The 24823-nt window shown below is 41.5% G+C and overlaps 1 protein-coding gene across 1 annotated transcript in view; it reads right to left on the bottom strand.

The window, feature by feature from the left end:
* The window catches only part of LOC124798338 (cleavage stimulation factor subunit 1), a 196455-nt gene that overhangs the window by 37306 nt on the left and 134326 nt on the right, over positions 1–24823 (bottom strand). The window contains exons 7-8 of the mRNA XM_047261693.1: positions 21797–21947; positions 3329–3422 (exon numbers count right to left, since the gene is read on the bottom strand). Coding sequence (XP_047117649.1) covers positions 3329–3422; positions 21797–21947 — 245 coding nt within the window. The remainder of the gene's footprint in view (positions 1–3328; positions 3423–21796; positions 21948–24823) is intronic.

The raw sequence follows: 24823 nt of genomic DNA, 5'->3' as shown, positions 1-24823 counted from the left end.
GGCCTTTGGATAGGACAGAGGTTTCGGATTGGGAGAGAGGTTTGGAGGAAAGGTTAACTACTCAATTAGGGTGTTGTGGTTCCAGATTGTGTTGATTAGAATTTTGAAGTTTTGGGGGGGAGTGGAGCTGGAAGTGGGAGATTGAGTAGATGGGAGAGACTGGGTCTGTGTGCAATGTCCACATCAAACCCACTAACAAGCAACAGTACCTCCATTATGACAGCTGCCACCCATTCCATATCAAACGGTTCCTTCCCTACAGCTTAGATCTTCGTGGCAAACGAATCTGCTCCAGTCCTGGATCCCTGAAGCATTACACTAATAACCTGAAAACAGCTTTCGCATCCCGCAACTACCCTCCCGACCTGGTACAGAAACAAATAGCTAGGGCCACTTCCTCATCCCCTGAAACCCAGAACCTCCCACAGAAGAACCCCAAAAGCGCCCCACTTGTGACAGGACACTTTCCGGGACTGGATCACACTCTGAATGTGGCTTTCCAGCAGGGATACGACTTCTTCAAATCCTACCCTGAAATGAGATCCATCCTTCATGAAACCTCCCCACTCCACCAAGAGTGTCTTTCTGCCGTCCACCTAACCTTCGTAACCTCATGGTTTATCCCTATGAAATCCCCAAAGCAACTTCCCTACCCTCTGGCTTCTACCCTTGTAACAGCCCCCAATGTAAAACCTGTCCCATCCACCCTCCCGCCACCACCTACTCCAGTCCTGTAACCCAGAAGGTGTACGCGATCAAAGGCAGAGCCACGTGTGAAAGCACCCACGTGATTTACCAACTGACATGCCTGCACTGTGAAGCCTTCTATGTGGGAATGACCAGCAACAAACTGTCCATTCGCATGAACGGACATAGGCAGACAGTGTTTGTTGATAATGAGGATCACACTGTGGCTAAAAATGCCTCGGTGCACAGCCAGCACATCTTGGCACAGTGTTACACTGTCCGGGTTATCTGGATACTTCCCACTGACACCAACCTATCAGAACTCTGGAGATGGGAACTTGCCCTTCAATATATTCTCTCCTCCCCACTCCACCAAGAGTGTCTTTCTGCCGTCCACCTAACCTTCGTAACCTCTTGGTTCATCCCTATGAAATCTCCAAAGCAACTTCCCTACCCTCTGGCTTCTACCCTTGTAACAGCCCCCAATGTAAAACCTGTCCCATGCACCCTCCCGCCACCACCTACTCCAGTCCTGTAACCCAGAAGGTGTACGCGATCAAAGGCAGAGCCACGTGTGAAAGCACCCACAAGATTTACCAACTGACATGCCTGCACTGTGAAGCCTCAACCTCCGTTAATTTCAAGTTGCCAAGTTCTTTGCCTCTGTACTTCTGCCTCGACTGACATCTCTGCCCAACCTCTTTGCATTTACATATGTCTGCCTGTGTCTGTATATGTGCCGATGGGTATGTGTATGTGTGCGAGTGTATACCTGTCCTTTTATCCCCCTAAGGTAAGTCTTTCCGCTCCCGGGATTGGAATCACTCCTTACCCTCTCCCTTAAAACCCACATCCTTTTCTCTTTCCCTCTCCTTACATCTTTCCTGATGAAGCAACCGTGGGTTGCGAAAGCTTGATAGTTCATTTGAAAGGGCACAGCTGATTTCATTTCTCATCCTTGACGCAATCCGAGCTTGTGCTCAATCTCTAATGACCTAGATTTTGGGAGTGTTAAACCCAACCTACTTTCCTTCCTTCCTTTTTTCTTTATGTCACCAGTAGGGCTAGTAACGTGCTTTGCAAATAATTTCAATGGGCCCACTGGGATAGGGTACACAGAAAACAGATCTGGAATCTAGCAGACGCAGTGGCACGAAACGGTTCACATCCACAAAATGCAAAAGGCTACTTTAAAAGCTGACCAATGAAAACAACTGTACTTAACTGCAAATGGTTTGTAGAAGACCCACTGTAGTTGCTGTATGATGATTAAGACATCAGATAACGTACCATGCAGACTATATTTAGCAAATAGAATGAAATAAGTCTTGACCCAGAATCGAATCCTCGACCTCCTGCATGCTAACAAAAAACACTACCCACTACACCAACTGCACAGCACCACTACTATATGCTGACAGACGTAGTTACCATATATGTGATTACAGCATTGCCAGCCTGCCACCCTCGTAACGTTTATTTACTGCCTGAAATATTCGCAGGATGGAATTTTGTGAGAGACATTCTTGTAATGCTAGTATGTGAGGAATCATGCTGTGAAGTCTGTGTGCAGCAGTCTATAACACATCTTGACTCCTTGGTAAAACCCACAGGTCTGGGTCTCTGCTGTATTCATTCTACCCAGGTACAAGCAATCACTGTTTGATGATCATGTATGACACTGTTTGCTACAGATTGCTCAATGTTTATATACTGTAGTTTGGAACACATATTCACTTGGAACTGTCAGAATAACCCATTTTTTGAATAGCTCAACACATTGGCTCTTTTGTGACTCTTGTTCATTATTCGGATGGCTCATTTTTGCAGTTCGAACACATTTTCAACATTCTGAGCATTCGCACCCTAGAACAGCCTATAGTGCCTGCAGTCGGCTCTATAGTGATTGCAAAACAAAACTGTCACATTTTTTGAGAGTGCTGAAATTCTTTCCATAACATTAAAATAAAGTTACTTTCAGTTCTACTTCCACGTGAAGTGGCTCGATAGTTCTATGTAAGTCACTAAATTCCCAATTAGCTCTTTTTTTTTTTTTTTTTAAACAGCCAAATTCAAATGGCTCCAAGCACTATGGGACTTAACATCTGAGGTCACCAGTCCCCTACACTCAGAACTACTTAAACCTAACTAACCTCACACACAACCATGCCCCAGGCAGGATTCAAACCTGCGACCTTAGTAGCAGCGTGGTTCCGAACTGAAGCGCCTAGAACCACTCAGCCACAGTAGCCGGCTTTTAAACAGCCAATTTGTTTGTCGTCACTCATTTAGTGTGATGACCTTTTAATTTGTGCATCTAAGCACTAAAAAAAAAAGACAGAATTTTGATAAAAATAAACTTGACTCTTTCCAAAAACAGATGCTACATTTTCCCATCCCTATGCATAGGATACAGAACCCAGAACTGGAACTTAATCCGTTCCCTGTGTTGCGCTTCTACAAATCCTTGTTGATGTGTGAGCATGTCTGCCTAAGTGTGCCACTCTTGTCATCCACAGCATCTCTTTAGATGCAATTTGGAGCAAAATTAAACCCCATAATCTGACTAGATGTCAGGAAAACAGTCAGTTAGTTGCCACATTAGAAAATCTTGATAAATCACAAGTTCTGTGTCACTTACCTGTAGTACCAGCACCTGTGTATGCAATTAGGCATCTACTTGTTGAAAGCTCCCATAACTTTATCAGTGAGTCTTTCCCTGAGGACAGAATATACTGGAAAAAAAAGAAGACACATTTTGTATTTGAGAGCCATTTAACAAGCTACAAAAAGCTATAATAATTGAATAGAAATACTGTGAATCATCAGGCACTAAAATCAGTATGTTCTATCACTAACCACTGTGCTTTCTCTTCCTTCTTTTTCCTTTTTTTAAAGGAAAAGAAGCAGAATAACAAACAAAATTGATCAAGTGCTTCCTTTAATCAGAAATAAATGAAATGTAAAAGTTTCATAAATGTTAAAGTTCACTGAAAAAGACAAGATGATCAATCTATCACTATATAATGCTGAACATAAAACCTGGATGTGTAAGCCAACTTAGAACATTTGTAAATGTGAAGAACAGAGTACCTTCCTACATCAAAACTGCAGTGAGAGAAGGATACAAAGCATCTACGTCAGGTGAGTTCAAAATGACCATATAAAAATAACACTGTAAATAAGGAGTAGGAATACCCATGAACAAGAATCACCAGTAAGCTAAAAATATTTATAATATGCTAAACAGACAGCAATACATAGAAACATGTAGAAAAATGTTAAATTGCTGTCTTTTGGCATCAAGGGCTTCTTTTTCGAACAGATGAGAATGATGGGCAGGAAGAAAAGGGGTGGTAAGAATATATGAAAGGCTACTCAAGATCCAAGGGAAGGAAATGTGGGTGGTCAAAAATAAACACCAAGTTTCCATCTATAAAGTTTAGGGTAAATGCTAACAGAAATGGGGTACTGTGAGTTGTCAATATACACTCTCCATCTATGCATATTTGTGCTTACCGATAATTTTGAGAGTGTCATATCAATATAAATGCCTGGATAGTGGTTTCAACAGGGTGGTATTTGATGTGAGTCACTGCTTCTGAAAGTTACTAATTTTACATCTTAGAAATATTTTCATAAATAAATTTATAGCTTCCATAGGGTAGACAAACTCAGCTCTACATAAAGAGATGTACAAGCAGGAAAAGTGTCAGTTCTGAAAGAAAAACAGGGGATAGAAAACAGAACGTATTAGTCAGAAGATGCAAAGTTCAGATAAAGTTTCAAAATGATGGTGGTCTGCAACAGATGACACAAGACAGAAAGCGACTCAGACCAGCACTAGAATTAGTTTTCGCTCCATTTTCCCCATCATTTTCCTGCATCACAACCTCCTGATACTGCACCTGTTGGCAGTAGTCTGGTCCCTGTACACTCTGCCAGACAGTGTTCCCGTCTCCTTTCACCAGTTTTACTATCCCTTTACCCGGTCCAGACTTCTGCTTCCATTCTACATGATAGCTGCATTCTGGTCCGAGCTGCCAAAGTTGGAGTCATACGTGCGTGAGGTGTACTTGCTCGTATAAATAAATGGTGTGTGTTTCTCTTTCTTTTCTGACAAAGGCTGTGGCAAAAGCTCATGTGTAAGTGTCTTTTAATTCTGCCTCTCTGCAACTTAACAGGCCATCTTTACAGTGAGTAGTGACCATCTTTTGCTACATTGTTGATATTCCAACCTGTAGTTTCCATTATTTTATTCTGTTAATAATGATGATATTTCTGACATCTTTCTTATCAGCATTCTTTTTAATGACCACTTTATAGAAGCCATAAAACACAGTGAACAATGTCACTGTAATGTCAGTGGTAAGTGAACTCCAGGAGCCTACCTGCAGTACGCATTATAAAAGCCATAAAACACAACAAACAATGTCGCTGCAGTGTCAACGGTAAAGCGAACTCCAGCAACCTTCCTGCAGCAGGCATTAAAGATATTCTGGAGCTGATCAACACCGTAAGACATTGCAAGTTTGGATGAAGTCTCTCATTTTCACTCAAGAAATTCAAATAGAAGTGAGACAAATCACCACTTCACTTAATAAGCAGTACTTAGAAGATATTTTTCCCGGCGGGCTGAAACTAGCTGTAGTCAAAATTTTGTATAAAAGGACGTACAGAACTAGAACCAATTGCCTTATTTTCAGCTTTTAGCAAACTGATTGAAAAAGTAATGCTTAAAATTCTCCCCCACATTGTAAAAGTGCTCACACATTAAGAGATTTGCACCAGGTTTCAGAAATGATTGAGGTACTGTTAGCAGCAATGTTTTTTGTTGATTATGCACTTGGTAGGATTAATGACACGTACCAAATAGCAGGAGTGTTCTTATATTCCTCCAAAGTCACCTTGGTGTATGTTATCTGAACTTGTAAACAATGTTGCCATTGGAAAACTCATGCTATTAATACAAGTCACATCAGCAGATAGGAAACAATACTCAGAAATTAGATGTGATGGTTGAAAAGTAATACAATGGATAAGATCCAGGATAAGAAACATAAGTTTGGGGGTTCCTCAGGGCTTCATCTTGGGATCATTCCTATTTACGAGAGCAAGTGAAATGAAAACCTTAAATTTGTAATAACAAATCAAAATTTCGCACCATTATCCTGTAAGTTGGTAAGCGTGCTACAAACAGCATGCAGAATGGCCTGTAGGTGGCAGCATAGTGCGGATGCACACATATCATCGCAGTATCAGTGTAAAGGTGATTGCCCAACTTGTGACTTGCACTAAGGAAGAACAGTGTTCTGTTATTCAGTTTTTGTGTAGTAAAGGTGTGAAACTTATTGAAATTCATCGACGAATGAAGGTTCAGTACGGTGATGCATTTTTGTCAAAGCATCAAGTCTACAAATGGAGTAGGAAGTTCGCAAATGGTGTGACTTCAGTGGAAGACGCTCCTCATCCAGGTCAAGTACAACGAGTTGTGAGTCCACAGAACATTGCAGCAGCTGAAGCCATAGTGAAGGAAAACCATCGAGCGACATTTAATGACATTGCAGCATGTTTACAGATTAGTCATGGGTCAGCACACCACATTGTACATGATGTGCTCCAGTTTCACAAGGTGTCTGCAAGATGAGTGCCACTTCAGCTGACTCCTGAAATAAGAGTACAGTGTGTTGATGCTTGTGAAGAACTTCTTCAGCGCTTTGTACGAGAAGGTGATGGCTTCCTTGCAAGAATCGTTACTGGGGACGAAACCTGGGTTCACTTCCACCAACTGGAAACAAAGAGATTACTGGGGACGAAACCTGGGTTCACTTCCACCAACTGGAAACGAAGAGAGTGAGCAAGGAATGGTGCCATTCCTCATCACCAAAACCAAAGAAGTTTCGAACAGAACCATCAGCAGGGAAGGTTATGCTGACTCTCTTTTGGGACGAAAAAGGTGTCATTTTGGAGCATTACATGTCTAGAGGGACCACTGTCACCAGTGCATCATACACAGATCTCCTAAAAAATCATCTGCGGCCTGCAATCAAATCAAAGTGACATGGATTGCTGTCAGCAGGTGTCCTTCTGCAACATGACAATGCAAGGCCCCACACTGCCCGTACAAAAGTTGCAACAATCACAGACCTGCATTTTGAGTGTCTTCCTCATCCACCATACTCACCAGACCTTGCCCCAAGTGATTTCCATATGTTTGGACCAGTCAAAGACGCAATGCGAGGAAAGAAGTTCCGTTCTGATGAAGAGGTACGCCACGTGGTGCATGAGTGGTTGCGCGGACTACCAAAAGAATTTTTTTCTAAAGGAATTTATGCACACTGTAAGGGCTGGAGGACTTGCATTGAGCGTGGGGGAGATTATGTTGAAAAGTGATACAGCTTTGTACCACTTCTGCACAATAAATAATATTTAAAAAATACTTAAGGTTTCCATTTGACTCACCCTCATATATGTTATATCATTGATTTCCCAAGTGTTCTAAGCAATTATCTCCTCTTTACAATGCTACCAATGATTCATTTGGTATCTTCTGGGCAGGAAGTATGGCCTAAGTAAAGAGGTGCAGAAAATCATAAAAAACACACAAATTCATTTTGAGGATTCTGGGCAATGCCAATGTCATACACTTTGAACCAGAAACACTAAACAAACAAACTGTTGTGGATGAAGATATTGTTGTACAAATCCATTCAGTATGTAAACTTTGGGGTGCACACAAGGATGAGAGGTTCTCGTGGAAACGAGAAGTTGGTCATGTATAAATCAATAAAATAATATGCAATCTACACTTATTAAAAAGATTAGCTTCATATTCAAACACTTGAACATCAACAATTTTGTGAATGTAGGCTAACTCGCCAAATTTCAGGGAGAAAATCTTCTTCGGATATCAGCCGAGTAAACTGGTCAATGCATAGAAATGTTCAGGCAAATTTTCCACTTTTCATCCCGTCGCGAAGTGTCGGCAGGTGATATTATGCCCATTTGGTACTGTGTTAATCGCAGAATGATGTATGTTTGACAGAAGAGCTGAAGGTAGTGGATAGTTGATTCGACAGGGAAAGAACAGGACTGGGTTTCTGATCACAAACTTCTGCAGGGACATACAGGCTCAGAAAGCCCAGCTGCTGAGAGCAGGGAGGGTGTAGCATGCAGCCATCACATGATTTCCTTCCACTAACTATTGTGTGCATAGTGCAAAATATTGACTATGATATTAATATACATTTACTTGATGACCTAAATCAAAACTAAGTACAGGAAACTTCGGTTTGAAAAGATGAATTCACTGCACCTTCAAATTCAGCTGTATGGCCAAACTGTTGAAAATGGGCTATGTTTTGAGATTTCTGAAACTAAACAAAAATGCATGCAAATCCGTACAGTTATGTGTGTGTTTTTTTATGTGTGTGAAATCTAATGGGACTTAATTGCTAAAGTCATCAGTCCCTAAGCTTACACACTACTTAACCTAAATTATCCTAAGGACAAACACACGCACCCATGCCCGAGGGAGGACTCGAACCTCCGCCGGGACCAGCCGCACAGTCCCGTAAACAAGACTTACTGTAAGATGTAAATGGTGATCGGTAGCATAGTTGCAGCAGTCACAGGTAAAAGTCACTTATTTGTATCATGTATTGTTTTACCATGAAAGCCATTTTAATTTATACAGACTGAATTAATCAAGTCATAACACACATATTATGAAACCAGATTCATAATGAGATATGGCTAGCTTCATCCTCACACATCCAAATGGTAGTTCTAAGTTGGCATTATTAATGAAACTGATGATTGATTTAACAGCCAATAGAAAAATTGGCCTTTATTAAAATTGGTGCCACTTAGAACAAATGTGATGACATGAACAGATGTGGCTCAAAGAGACACACAAGTTGAGATGGCAACGTATGTTGTGATAATTTTACTTGACTTGTTATTTGTATTTTTGCTTCTATCATAATGCCAAGAGACTTAGCTTTTTGTGCTCATTTAAATACTGTGTACTATATGTTCATTTGAAACTCGGAGAGCGATCAGCATCAAAAGCTGCAATTTTTTATCTAAATTACTCATAAGTTTTGTGTATTATATTCAAATGGTGTCCAAAAATATGTGCTTGTCAAATGGAGAGAATTTGTGATCTATAAGGGGACAAAAGCCACAAAACATTTGGTGCTTTACTTGGGAGCAGTTAACGGTAATCAGACAGTGAGACACATAAAAAATGTACAGCACAAAGCCACACGGTCTCAACTGATGAAAGTTATTTTTGTGTCTTTTGGTCTTTGCCAAATTCTCAAAGGAGTTAGGTGACAGAAAATATGTGGCTGGCTTTTGGACTTAAAGACAGTCAGAGCCAGTGTAAATGATTGAAATATTTTCAGATGAATAGGAGTATGCCAAATTTACTGCTTGTTTTAGTAATTATAATAATCCAGTGTTTTGGACTCAACTTTAGGATAATTGTTAGAAAGTTTCATAGTCATTTGGACTTAACAATATTTTTAACAGTTGACTGCAAAACTTGTACATATTTAGCAGCATTTCATAACATTTACTTCTTTTACATTACAATTCATTAGGACTTTGTATATGTGTTCCTTTCATGTGCACTTAGGAGGATTCTGCATATGTTCAATAATATTAAACACTATCACATACTGATTCATTTCCAGAATTTGAAGCATGATTCCTGTTGTGACTCGCCGATCTTTCAAAGTGCTGCCGCGCAATTACGTGCGTCCTCTACATGCGGCGCTGTCTGCCAGCCACGCAGCAGCAGCGCCACCTAAGTGGCCAGCCAGCCAGCGGTCGCTAGACTCAGACTCAGTTATGATTTGACTGTTAAAGTGTTCACACGTCTTACTCTGTTTACATGACCTGTGACTTTCACGTATTGCGGCTTCCTTGAAATATATTTGTTCAACTTGAAGTTATAACAATTGGCGATGAGGTAGTAATTTTTCTTTTGCATCGTTGACCCACATATTTCCATGGCTACTTTAGGGCAACTATTGCAAGGTCTCATAGAACAGCAAATGCTTCTCAACAATGTGATTCGTGATTTCGTCGCGGCATCAAATGCGGGGCGTCTCTCGTCGTCATCTCTACCTCCTTTTCCTCCTTACGACGAGACGGCAGAAGACTGGTCTGATTACAAAAAATGTCTTTGACAGCACTTCTTTTGCATTTCATGTTGCGGACGAACAAACATGTAAGCCTCTGTTCCTTTCATGGATTTCACCTCAAATGTATAGGTTGTTGTCGCAATTGGCTCCTTTGAAAGATCCTGCGTCTCTGTCCTTTGTTGAAATGTGCTCACTTCTGTCCGTCTATTTTCAAAAGCAAACGCATGTGGTAGCCTCTCGTGTTGCCTTTTATTGTTGTCAAATACAACCGAATCAATCCTATCGCACTTGGGCTGCTGAAATTCATGGCCTCAGTAGAAAGTGTCAATTTGTTACTGAAGTTCACAAAGAATCCTACGCCGATTCCATGGAACAGGATGCTATTATCCGATTGGTGCCCGACGAAGAAGTTAGGCAATGTGCCCTTCAGTTGGCAAATCCGACTCTAGATGAAGTCCTATCCATCACTCAGTCTTTTGAAATTTCTCGCGCCGCTGGAGCGCAAATAGAGGCATGGGGCGACGTCGGGGAAATACAACCTCTGTGCGATGTTGACGAAGTGTGTGGTGTGTCCCCGCTGGCCGACGTGGCCGCAGTACGCACCCAAGCGCAGCCTCGGCCTAACCGTAAACAAACGTCTAAGAAACTGCAGCAAAACCCACGGCAACTTCCATCATGTCCACGGTGTTTTACGAAACATTCATGAGAAGATTGCCCACAACGTTGGGCCTTGTGTCACAAATACAAAAAAAAGGGTCATGTGTCATCCGTTTGCAAATCCGACTGCATACATGATGTTCATGAACATGACGCTGATTCTGATTCTGTGTTGTCTGTCAATTGTTCTTCTTCCCTTTCAGGGAAGTTATTCCTCACTGTCCAAATACTTGGTCGAGATGTACGCATGCAGGTGGATAATGGTTCTGCTGCCACTATCATCAATTCTCAGACGTATCTTCAGTTGGGTTCTCCAATCCTGTCCCCTGTCACTAGGCAATTACAGACTTACAATCAACACAAGATTTCTCTCTTGGTACAATTTGATGCTGAGGTATCTTACAAATCTGCCATTCGCACTGTTCCCATATTTGTGGTCGACCATAGTAAAGCGGAGAATCTTTTTGGTTTCAATGCCTTTCGCGTTTTTTGGGTTCTCCATAGATGACTCTGTCACTATCGTATCTGATGCTATTCCTTATGCTCAATTGGATTCCTTGTCGACGACATTTTTGTCCCTTTTTTCTCCTGCGTTAGGCCATGCAAACGACTTTGAAGCTCATATCACACTCAAACCCACTGCTCAGCCTAAGTTTTTTCGGGCTCTCGGCCCATTCCTGTGGCCCTTCGTGATCAGGTCAAATGGGAGCTGGATCGTCTCACTGCTTCAGGGGTCTTGCTTCCTGTCACTTCCAGTGAGTGGTCCTCTCCTGTCGTTGTCGTTGCTAAGCCAAATGGTGATATTCGTCTCTGTGGCGATTTCAAAGCCACTGTAAATGCTCAATGCCTTATCGACACTTACCCTATGCCTCGACCTGAAGAATTGTTCACTAAACTTGCTGGAGGCCAGTATTTTTCTAAACTTTATCTGTCAGAAGCTTATCATCAACTTCCTCTCGACACTGCTTCCCGGCAGTTTCTGGTCTTTAACACGCCTTTTGGCCTCTATCAATACCAACGATTGAAATTCGGGGTTGCCAGCGCCCCTCCTCTCTTTCAGTGATTCTTGGAACAATTATTGCTCACTGTCCCTAGGTGTATAAATTACCAGGACGACATTGTTGTCACTGGCTCCACCACTGACGAACATCCTCAAAATCTCCGCACACTTTTTCATGTCTTACAGACTGCCGGCCATACGTGTAATCTTCAGAAATCAAAATTTTTTCAGGCATCTATCACGTACTTGGGGTTTCAACTCTCTCGGGATGGTATTCGTCCACTTCAGCAAACTGTCGCTGCGATCGATGCCCTTCCTCGCCCTACATCTGTTAAGGAACTGCAGGTCTTGTTGGGGAAAATAGCATACTATTACAAGTTTTTACTGTCTGCTGCTTCGGTGGCTCAGCCGTTGCTCTCGCCTGTTGCATAAAAACGTGCCTTTTCACTGGTCCGCATCATGCGTTGCGGCTTTCCAGAAATTGTAGACTATGCTGAAATAGGCCCCGTGCCTGGCTACTTATCGAACTGGCCAACATCTTGTTCTTACCATGGACGCCTCTCAATACGATGTTCGTGCAGTCCTTGCGCATCGTTTTTCTGACGGTTCTGAACAACCCATTGCTTATGCCTCCAAAACGCTTACGGATGGCCAACAAAAGTATTCTCAAATTGAAAAAAAAAAAAAAGCTTTGGCCATTATTTATGCTCTTCATAAGTTTGGTGTTTTTCTCTATGGATCCAAATTTCATCTTGTTATGGATCACAAACCACTTGTTTCCTTGTTTCATCTATCAACGTCACTTCCCGACAAGGCTGCACATCGCTCTTTACTTGTCTTGTTTCAATTATGAGATTCATTTCCGGCTGACAGCTCAACATGCAAATGCTGATGCACTGTCTCGCCTTCCCATGGGTCCTGATCTGGCATTCAATAGGGACAAGCTTTTGTGTTTCCACCTGGATGTTGCCGAGCAGTGGGTTGTGGACGGGTTCCCCATCACCGGTGACCGGCTGGCGGCTGCTACGGGTTCTGACCCTACCCTCTCCCGGGTTTTACGCTTTCATTGCCTGTTGCACGTTGCCAACCACCGTGGCAACCACCAATGCTCTAGCTCGCATTTTCTCTTTGGAAGGCCTTCCCTCTACTCTTGTTACTGATAATGGTCCGCAATTTGCCTCTTCCAATTTTGTGGATTTTTGTGCCCGTCACGGCGTCATGCATGTCACGGCCCCTCCGTTCCATCCACAGTCAAACGGTGAGGCTGAACGACTGGTCCGCACATTTATGGCTCAGATGAGGAAACTCCTGACTTCTGCTGCTGATGATGTGCTTCTCCAATTTCTGGCTTCTTACCGTTTCACCCCCGTGGGCGACCACAGCCCGGCTGAGCTCTTACATGGCCAATGGCCCCGTACGCTACTTCATCTTCTGCGGCCTTCCACCTCACTGCCGCAGGTGCCTTCGCTTGGCCGGTTCCCCGCCGACAACCTTGTATGGATACGGGGATATGGCAGGCGGCCAAAATGGAATCCTGGCCGCATCTTACGACACCGTGGCCAATGCCTGTACGAAATCCAGACGGACACGGGTGTTGCAGTGCGTCATTCGGACCAGCTTCGGCCTCGTGTGCCGGCAACGCCTGCTCCAGATGCCGCTACACCACTTTCGGCTCTACCTGATGCTCGGGATACTGGAATCTCTCATTACTCACAACACAGTCCTGTCACCATCATATCGGAGCCAGCACAAGAACTGACGCCACCAAGAGACGTGCCCATGCAGGAACCAGATGACCATCATCTGCCGGAGCAACTCTACTCGCCTCCTTCTCCTACGGACGCGAACACATCGCCAATGTCTCCTGTTATAACAACCGAACTTGCCGCAACGGGCAGATTGGTGCACGGGGCCCCAGCAGATTTGACCCGCACGTCTCCTGTCATCTCGATCTGTTATCATCGGGGACACTTCTGTCCATTCGGGAAGCCTCCTCCTCGAGACTTTATGGCCAGTCAAACAACACCTATGGACGTTAGCAATCTACAGGCCACCTCCATCAAGACCTGTGCAAAAACTTCAAAGGGGGGAAAAGTGTTGTGACTCACCAATCTTTCAAAGTGCCGCTGCGCAGTTACGCGTGTCCTCTACATGCGGCGCTGTCTGCCAGCCAATCAGCAGCAGCGCCACCTAAGCGGCCGGCCAGCCAGCCAGTGGCTGCTAGACTCGGACTCAGTTATGATTTGACTGTTAAAGTGTTCACACGTCTTACACTGTTTACTTGATCTGTGACTTTCATGTATTGCGTCTTCCTTGAAATATATTTGTTCAACTTGAAGTTATAACAATTCCCATCCATACTTGTGATTTTGTAATACGCATCATTAATTTACGTTGTTTACTGAGTAAACAGTGCATGTTATTCAATTTCAGATTACTTTCCATTAAACAAATCCTTCACATTCTTTATCAAAGGGAATTTAGATTTCACAATCTGTCTCTGAGAAATTATCTGTTTTTAAACAATTATAGCAGGGCTAACGGCAAGAATGTCAATGCACCCCTCAGACATTGAATATGATACAGGTTTATTCGCTCTAGACACTTTACTTCATTCATTATAAGAATACATCTGATGTAAACAAACATAAACACAATAACTGGTCAATAGCCATAGCTCTCATACAATGGTATTGTTCCGATCTTGAAAGTAGGTCAAACTTATGTATTAGACATCTTATTACTATGTCACTGTAAATGAAACTTTAAGACATTCTGATGTACTAACAGCCATCAACATTTTTCTTAATCATACTGGAACTAATGTATGGAGCTTTGCGACACGTCACTGTCAAATGATGGCAAAATGCAGAACAGTATGTCATAAAAGAGGAGGAGGAAATGTGGATTTTTTGGCAGCTTGGGATTCTGTTGTTGACCACCTTGTTATCAACATGGCAGTACTGAAACACTTTCCTCAGAGTCTGAGGTGGAAAGAGTTCAGAGACAGACTGTAATACCACAGTCTAACATAACAGTCGTGACACTCACTGCTGTAAAAGTTGTTGCCGTGACAGATGGAGCGACACTAGCGCTCAGAGCGGCAGGTAAGGTGAACGTCAGACACGTTGTAAGCATAATGTTTGTTTGCATCCATTTCCTACGTAATTTCCGAATTATTCGAGTTATTTTCTTGCCTCCAAGAGTGTGTGGTATCAGAAGGCATATACGTTTCTAAAAATTATTCTAAAATATGCGCAAGTATGGACAAAAACCATGAATAGAGTGGCAAGCTACAACACATTCGTGAAGAAACACTTGTGACATTGGACAGAATTGCAGCTTACCACGTTGATATCAAAAGAATATAAACACACAGATTCACATGTAAGAAGCACAGACATGTACCTCTACATGCAAAAGTGATGGACAGCTCGTTTATCGTTCTGTAGGCCTACTGTGTTTGTCATTGTCACTTGTTTCCACGACCTTCATCTTTATATTATTCTAAATGGAACAAGCAACTGACAAATAGTGGGACAAATATGCTGAAAACATAATGAGCTGATTACATTACATTTCACGAAAAACCAAATATTTGAATAATTTTCAAACAATCTGTCTGTAGGCACTTTCCTTGTCCCATAATAGTTTCGCTCGAAGTCTAGCGATCTGCACATTCTGACACTTCACACGCTTTTGTAAGACACGAACAGCTGCTCTTAATCTAACCACTTCATCGTCAAAGCAGGTCTTGTGTTGATGATTCTCACGAATCTGGCACTAATAAATGGAGAGTTGAACTAGCTGCTTCTGTGTCATAGGACTGTTTTACAGCTTTAGATGGACTGTCGAATCTTTGTGGCAGTTTCTTCTTCATAGTCAGTTGAGGTGGCTTATTTGGAATGTCAAACAGTGTGGATACTGCATTCCACACGAGTTTGTTATTGTCTGCGTTCATGACCTGGTTTTGTTCGAAATGTAGCGAACAAAACCTAATATTATTATAGAGGTGAACCGGGTCTTTCTTCATAAAGTCTTCTCGTCTGCTATTAACTAGCCATTTTTTTCCTCCTAAAACGAAACATTCATGATTTATACACATACATTTGCAAATGAATCTTGACGATACAGTTTAGTAACATGATGGTATATACTTCTCAGGATCCTTAGGAAACCTAAAAAAGACAGCTGTGGTGTCTTCTTCCTATTGCTGCTGCAATTTATTGCGCTACAAACACTCCCGATGGTAAAAACCATTGTATAAATCAAAATAAACAATCACTATTCGCTTTCACGATCGCGCCGAACTCACAGTTCAACCTACCGGCCGCTTGGAGCGCTGCTGGTGCTGAAGGCAACAAAATCGAGGCGAAGTGTCGCGACTGTTATGTTAGACTGTGGTAATACCATGAGTGGCTTCAATATTTAACCACATGGTAAAACCCCAGCAATGTGCTTTTACACCACACAAAGCTCATACAGAAAAATTACCCTTGTTAAAGTCAAGAACTTTCATCACTCTTGTTTTTAATTGCAGTACTATGTTAGCTAAGATCGAGATCATGACATGTTTTCTGTCCAATCACCTCAGAAGCATATCACCTGAGTTTTACCACATATCATTTCCTTCTGTTTAAAAATTAAATGACATTCAAAGCTATATTGTTCTCTGTTCAACTCTTTTTACATCTTTACTGCACCTGTTCACATCACTGCAGGTTAGCTGGATCACTTGCCTGGCCAGTGCAGCACAAGTTAAATGTGCTGGTAAAACTGTTGCCCCCTATTATCGCTGAGTCGATGTACATGTAATGCACAGCATAAAATGTATCCTCATTATCATACTTGATTGTACTCGAGACAGCTTGGCTTGCACTCCACATGAAATGAAATCCAATGAGGTTCCAGCAAAAGCGGAAGAATATATAGTGTAATGTTTGCATGAGGTTTATTCTTATTCTGAATGGAGTATAGATGGTATAATATCAGATAGTAATGACTAGTTTTTGTTCTTGTCTTCTGTCTTTTTCCTTCTTTCCTTAGACTTGAGGGCATGGTTTATTTCCACTTCTGAGTATCCATACCCACAGAATAATTTTCATAGCTGATGTAGCTCAGAAGGCAGGGCTCTTAGTGTCACATGCAGTTTGGGCTCTGTGCATGAGAGTGGTGATGCGCATGAGGCACTGCACTAGATAGTGCAGGCAACAGTTTTCTCACATTTCCACAGACAGACAATCAAGTTGTTGTTGTTGTTGTTGTGACCTTCAGTCCTGAGACTGGTTTGATGCAGCTCTCCATGCTACTCTATCCTGTGCAAGCTTCTTCATCTCCCAGTACTTATTGCAACCTACATCCTTCTGAATCTGCCTAGTGTATTCATCTCTTTGTCTCCCTGTATGATTTTTACCCTCCACACTGCCCTCCAATGCTAAATTTGTGATCCCTTGATGCCTCAGAACATGTCCTACCAATCAGTCCCTTCTTCTTGTCAAGTTGTGCCACAAACTCCTCTTCTCCCCAATTCTATTCAATACCTCCTCATTAGTTATGTGATCTATCCATCTAATCTTCAGCATTCTTCTGTAGCACCTCATTTCAAAAGCTTCTATTCTCTTCTTGCCCAAACTATTTATCATCCATGGTTCACTTCCTTACATGGCTACACTCCATACAAATACTTTCAGAAACGACTTCCTGACATTTAAATCTATACTCGATGTTAACAAATTTCTTTTCTTCAGAAACGCTTTCCTTGCCATTGCCAGTCTACATTTTACATCCTCTCTACTTCGACCATCATCAGTTATTTTGCTCCCCAAATAGCAAAACTCCTTTACTGGTTTAAGTGTCTCATTTCCTAATCTAATTCCCTCAGCATCACCCGACTCAATTCGACTACATTCCATTATCCTCGTTTTGCTTTGGTTGATATATCCTCCTTTCAAGACACTGTCCATTCTGTTCAACTGCTCTTCCAAATCCTTTGCTGTCTCTGACAATCAAGTATTCATAGAAATTCATAGGATATTCCTTCCTGTGTATCGATACAATAAAACTGCCATCAATGTAATGGTGGATGCACTTGAGCTTTCAGCTGGGCGTCACCTGGCACTGTTTCTTCAACATGCTTCGTGCAGAAATTGGTGGTTACTGAAGTCAGGGGAGACCCTATAGGTACCCCGTCTTATTTACTCACCGAACTTGCCACCACAATGAAAGCCCATGGCAGTAAACAAGTGTTGGAACAGTTTCGCTGACAAAATTCCTTTCCACCAGTTTCAGGAAGTCTTCCTCTGGCTCCTGTGTGAATAGAGACGTGACACTGCAGATGACAGCAAATCTTTTACAATGATAATCATATTCCAGAGCACTGCTACAAACTCTACTGAGTTATTTAGGCGGTGGGAAAGCTATCCTACCAACTGTTTCAGCTGCTTGGCCAGATGTTTTGTCAGACCATACAAAGGGGATTTTATAGTTTCTGTTATTGGTTGTAGTGGCACTTCCTTTTATGCCTTATGTTTTTTCAGGAAACCATAAAATGCAGCAGTTCCAGTAATCTTACACACAGGAAATCTTAACATTTCCTCTTCCAGGCCGAAATAACTACACAGCAAGAAGGTCATCCATGTCAATGGCAGTGTAGAATCTTTTGCCAGCATTATTTCACTTTTAGCAATATAGTTGCATTACCATTGTCCACCAGCAAGACAACTATGTCTTCATCATTTTAGACAGCTTACAATTTTTAACATGGCTGTGAGACAGCGACCATAGAAGAATATGGGTAAATATAAAAAAGCCAAATGGTTGCAACAAAATTTTACTTTTACCCGGTTTCAAAACCAACTGTGGGTGTCTTCATCAGAAAATCCACAATTACCTAAAAATATTTTAAACAAACATGAACATGGAGTAAAACTAAGGACTACACAGTTTTTACTCCAAACGGATTTATAAGAAGACTGTACTCACTTGTAGTAACTGACAAACAAATTTACGAAGCAATAATGCTCGCGTCACATAAAATACTTCCTTAAGAAGTTAATGTTACAATAACATAAATTTAAAGCCACTGAAACTAACATAAAGCTGGTAACTGTAAGTAAAACTATAGCTACACGGGGTAGCACAGTACACACTGCTAAGGTCTGCAAGAGGAAACAGTCACTGGATGTGGTATCGACTAAGAGGCTTACATGCCAAAGTTGCCACAAGGTGAGCATGAAACAAGTGACACCAGCTAGTAACAGTCAAACAATGGAAAATCCAGGATAGAATGTAACAATATTATGAAAAGGAAAGTTGCTACTCACCAAATAGCAGAGATGCTGAGTCACATATAGGCACAACAAAAAGACTCTCACAATTAAAGCTTTTAGCCATTAAGGTCTTCGTCAACAACAGACCCCCCCCCCCCCCCCCCCACACACACACACACACACACACACACATGTGTTTTCTGTTGTTGACAAAGGCCTTAATGAACGAAAGCTTTAATTGTGTGTCTTTTTGTTGTGCCTATATGTGACTCAGCATCTCCACTACATAGTGAGTAGCAACTTTCCTTTTCATAATTTTGTTACATCTAGAACAGTCTTAGATATCAGCTGCTTAATTTACAAAAAAATATTTTAAATAGCATATAACTGTTAATCTCACATATTTTAATTATTACACTGTAGTTGTTTCACACAAAAATGTACCTAACATTTGCTGTTGCATTGTCTTGTATAATTTTTCATTTTGTGTAATACCATCTACTGATATGTGACGTGAACACATGCTATTTGAAGTATTTTTTTGTACATTAAGCACTGGTAACTTTGACTCTTACTGGATGGCGCCACTTGTTTTGGGTTCACAATGTGGCAACTTCAGCATTTAAGCCTCTTGGTCTGATGCCTCCTCTTTTTCCTCTTGCAGCCCTTAGCCGCATGTACTGTGCTACACCATGTAGCTCTAGTTTTAATGGCAGTTACCAGCTTTATATCAGTTTCAATGACTTGAATTTTATGTGGTTCTCTAACATTAACTTCTCAAGGAACTATTTTATATGACAAGAGCATTTTGCTCTTAAATTTATTCATCAGTTACTCCATGTGAGTACAGTCTTGTTATAAATCTGTTCGGAGTAAAAACTGTTTAGTGCTTAGTTTTTCTCTAAGATACGATTTATTTATAATCTTTTTACATAATTGTGGATTTTCTGATGAAGACACCCATACTCAATGTCTAAAGCTGTTCAAAGTCAAATTTTGTTGCAACCGGTTGGCTGTTTTATAGTTACCATACTTTGGAAGGCTTCTATTGCTCTGCATTTTGTTGTGGGTATGTTTTGTCACACCTGGCCTTCTCGAGCTCATGGCACATTTTGCTTCTGATGTTTTCTGAGGTGACACAATAGAATTTATGATCGACAGCCCCAATTATTTCCTGTTTAAGCAGCTTTCTTGGAACTGGAATGGAGTCTGACCCTTCGGTGAATGCTGATGCAATCACCTCAACCAATTCCTTATCTATCTGGTTAATGATACTCTTTAAGTTTCGGTTGCTGTCTTCTTCTGGGTATGCCTGCAACAGTCACTGCAACTTGCTGCATTGTTTTTCTGTGGACTTTTGCTTGCAAAAGTCCCAGATCCAAAAGTATTGCTGTTGGTCTACTCTCAGACTTAGGCAAAATAGGCAGAAGCAAGTGTGTCAAACTCTTTTCTAGTGTCCTATATGTGCACTTTTACCAGGACTGTGCTGGCCTGTTGCAGGATTGGTCCTATCCTCACAGTGTTGACCAGCTGTTACAGTTCGGATAAACACAGCTCGATGTCTTTACCCCAACATCTTTGTAAGCCACAGAGATGTGCTTATGCTGGATGAATGTTATTGGGAAGATCTATATTTGTGAATGCTACTTCATCTCTGTGTAAAATTAATACAGATAAAGAAGGAAAAGATAGATTGATACTTACTGTAAAGATGACATGTTAAGTTGCAGACAGACATAGTTAAAAAGACACTCACACAAAGCTTTTGGCCACAGCCTTCACCATAGTAAGAGAAACACACCATTCATTCACATGAGCCAGCACACCTCGTGCACACCATGACTGCCAACTCAGTGGCCTAAGCTGCCAGAGTTGGCGGTCATGGTGTGCACGAGGTGTGCTGGCTCATGTGAATGAATGGTGTGTTTCTCTTATTATGGTGAAGGCTGTGGCCAAAAGCTTTGTGTGAGTGTCTTTTTAACTATGCCTGTCTGCAACTTAACATGTCATCTTTACAGTAAGTATCAATCTATCTTTTCCTACATTGTTGATATTCCTGCCTGGGGTTTCCATTGTTCAAATTACTACAGTCACGTTTTGTCACCAGTTACAATGCTGAATACCAATTCTCACCCGCAAGAGTTAAATCAATTAAGCATCTGTCTTCCTGTCAGTGTTAGCTAGCAAACACAATGGGTGCAACAGCAGTTGTGCGTTTCGAGTGTTTGTGTCATGTTTTTGCAGTAATTAGATATTGAAATGAGTGAAAAGGTGCATCACAGTGCTTGTCAACTCTACTCATGGCTACAGGCACATGCAATTGAGTGGTTGTGTGTGTCTGAATGTGTGTATTTCTAACAGAGAAAGAGCAAGAGCTCAAAAGCTAGTATAAGTATTATTTTCTGCTGCGTTTTTGTATGCACCACACATCAGCGAGCTATAGATGAGTGGTTACCTTTCCTTTATTTTACATACTAACAATATCTGTAACAGATGAGGGAGGTCTACTTATAGCCAACATATAGAACATATTAGCGACCAAAGCAGAAGTAACAGATACACATACTAAAAATAACACTGAATCTCTAGCTTTCAGAATTATTTTAGAAAACAGTTTCATTAAAAGAAGAGAAGATATGAAGTCATAAAGAGGCAGGTAAAATGTACATATGCTGGTTGGACACAAAAGACACTACAAATATGATTGGAAAACACTCAATATGTGGAAAATGATTCACTGTTACTATGATAATTATCAAAAATTGAAATTCTTGAGAATCAATTTCTTCAAAGAAATCTGTAAGTGTTGGAAAATGTTAAACTGTACTGGATGAACAAAGTTTATCTTGCTGTTGGGAATGTAGGTACAAGTTTGGGAATAAATAAAGGACAATATCTGCCATAAATAAAATAAAGCAAAGAAAAATCATCATAAAGTGCAAACAGATGTACATGTGAAGACTTAAGCTTATAATAAACTATTTCTTTAAAAAAGTATAATAAACATGTCACAATAGAGATAATTATACCTTTCCATTGCGAGTGAAGCAAACAGAACAGACCTCAGCCCCGTCATGAGCTTTCATGAAGGTATTTACACAACGATTTGAAACTCCGTCCCATACTTTGATGCTACCATCACGACCTGCAGATGTGTAGATCTTGCCATCAGGTGAGTACCTACAATAGAGCCATTTATCACAACAAAGAATTATCTACTAGTACAAACAAATAACTAACTAAAACACATAAAAAGGTGATTTTCCACAACAAAATTATCTGGAAGACTGAATGCTTAATTACATAGCACAATGTAAAGACATAAGACAACATGACAGAGTTAAAAGCTTACTTTCTGAATCCATTCCTTCATGAAGAAAACATTAAAAAGTGAGAGAGGCTGTAATTATTTCCATTAACACTACAGATTCTGCTACACGGTTACATGTCATCACTGTGGTTGACTGTCAAGTTTGCATCAACCAATGATGCTAATGTGTTTAGTGGTGTAGCGTTGAGTGTGCGGTAACAAGTGAATCGTAGCTATCAAGCAGCTTCTGCACCAGCCACCGGGGGTGGTTTTCTATCGCAGCTGTCAAGCAGCTTCTGCACCAGCCACCGGGAGTGGTTTTCTAATAAGTTTTTACATTTCTGTACATTGTGAATTTTTATATGTTTCGTATATTCTGTGTTTTATGTTCTGTTCTCAATTCTCTCAATCCATGTTAGAGTAGTAATCGCTTACTAACTTACTCTCAAGTATCTGTACATTCCAGAATGATTTACCTCAGAGTTTACAATCTAATCAATACTTGATGAACAGTAATTATTACTTTGCTCCTTGTTCACCCTGTTCACTAAAATGCAGTTGCCACAATAAAGTATTTTGTTCCAGTAAACCTCCAGTCTGTGTGTGTTCACATTTTGCGAAGGTCAGACAGCCCGAATTGAGGTGTACTTGACAAATGTTGGACCCAAAGTGATGTGAGTTAAAGAATGTTGAACAATCACCACTGGATTTTACTATTATGAAAGATGGCCGACACGCCTGCAATGTCCAGAATAACAGTCCATGTGCCTCTGTTCTGGATGAACAACTCGATTCTATGGTTCGCACAGTTAGAAGGCAACTTTTGCTACGCAGGAATTACAGCCTACGCCAACAGATTTGCTCTCATCATGAGTCATCTGGATCACCACTACACGGCAGAAGTATAAGATGTGTTGACGCAAGAACGCATACGTGATCGCAAGCCATTGCAATATCTACATCATTTGCACAATCTACTATGCACACTGTGGAGCGGTAGACTACCGCCAAAGGTCAATGCATTTGTGGCACCACAAATGGAAATGTCGCTACAAGCGGTGGTGGAGCTCATTGATCATATTCAAGAGGCCAGCGCACATGCCCAGGTTCATGCAATGACAGTGGTACAAGGATGGCAGCAATAGTTACGTGCACAGAGTTTGACTCATTGGTGGCAAAAGCGGAGACATTTTGCATGCAGATTGGCATGCCGCTGTTGCAAGGTGGTACTTGGAAATGTACAGGACCATGTTAGTACCCAAATTCCAGTGGCAGTTGGGTGCAACTGACTCCCCCCAAAGTAATGGCAGCTATTCATTAGTAATAGAATGTAAGATCAGAAGAATCTGATAAGACACTTACTCAGATTTAAGCATCCTAACAAGAACAAAGCACAGCTGTAGACAGCTGATGGCATCCCGTTAACTGCTGCTAGTAACTCATCCACCTCAATGTATGGAATGCAGCAGATCACATTGTATTTGGGACTGCAGCATCCACTCAAGTGGGACTTCACTATCACCAATGTTACGGAGCTTATCTCTTGGAACATTATTGTCTATTACTGAGAGTATCCAATGCTTGTCTGGTCAATAGCATTACTGAACTGACGGCAGCAGGCTCTCACTGCAATATATCAGTGTACAGCACTAAGTTGATGCAGACATGTGGTGCAGAGTGCGCCTCTCTGCTAAGACAGTTTCCAACTTTGAACAGAACTCCAAGTGCACCTACCCAAGTGTCACACAATATGGTGCCTCATATCTAAACTACAGATGGTCCTCTTCTTTCTTACAGGCCCAGGCATTTGGTACTTGATTGTTTGGCCATCAGTGAAGCAGCATTTGATGCGATGATTAAAGAAGAATACTCCGATCATCACATAGCCTGTGTTCATCTGCACTACACCTCGTCCCAGAGAAAGGAGGAGCCTGGCATGCATGTGGTGATTATCATGCACTTAACTCCAGAACTGTACCTGACAGGTATCCTGTGCCTTTGCTGCATGACAACAATTAGGTGCTGTAGGCACAACAGTATTCAGCATTTTGGACTGTGCCAAAGCACGCACATGTAGACATCTGTGACAGAGAAAGGCATTACCAAAACGGCAAAAATTGCCTCATTTGGGCTTTTCGGAAGCAGATTCATGGCATTTGAATTCCGAAACACTGCCCAAACCTGGCAAAGATTTATCAATTACATTTTGTGAGGTCAGCCATTTTGCTTTGCCAACTTAGATGATGTATTTGTATTTTTGGTCACCAGGGAGAAACACTGCCAGCATCTTCAAGAGGTATGTAAACATCTGGAGTAGTTTGATGTGGTATTAAATATGGCAAAGTGCATGTTTGGGCAAACTTAGGTAATTCCTAGGCGACCGAATATCACCTGCAGGTTCCCTGCCACTAGTTGAGAAGGTCAAAGCAGTTGTATAGATATTACAAGTGACCACTATCAAAGATTTTTAGGAATGTTAAATTTCTACCACCAATACCCAACCCATGCAGTAGAACTGCAAGAACTGTTGAACGGAGAACTTACCACCCAAAGGTTCAAAGCAAGACTCCAGTGCAGTGGAATGAAGCAATGTGCTCTACTTTTAAGGCCGCAAAACAGCGTACGGCAAATGTAGCACTACTCTCACACCCTAAGCTTGACACACTTTTGGCATTAGTGGTGGACCCAAGACACACTACTGTCAGCGAGGTACAGTAACAATGGTCAAATGATTCTTGGCTTGTGT

This window comes from Schistocerca piceifrons, chromosome 5 (assembly GCF_021461385.2).
Source record: "Schistocerca piceifrons isolate TAMUIC-IGC-003096 chromosome 5, iqSchPice1.1, whole genome shotgun sequence".
NCBI lineage: Eukaryota > Metazoa > Arthropoda > Insecta > Orthoptera > Acrididae > Schistocerca > Schistocerca piceifrons.
This window is presented reverse-complemented; position numbering and strand designations above follow the sequence as displayed.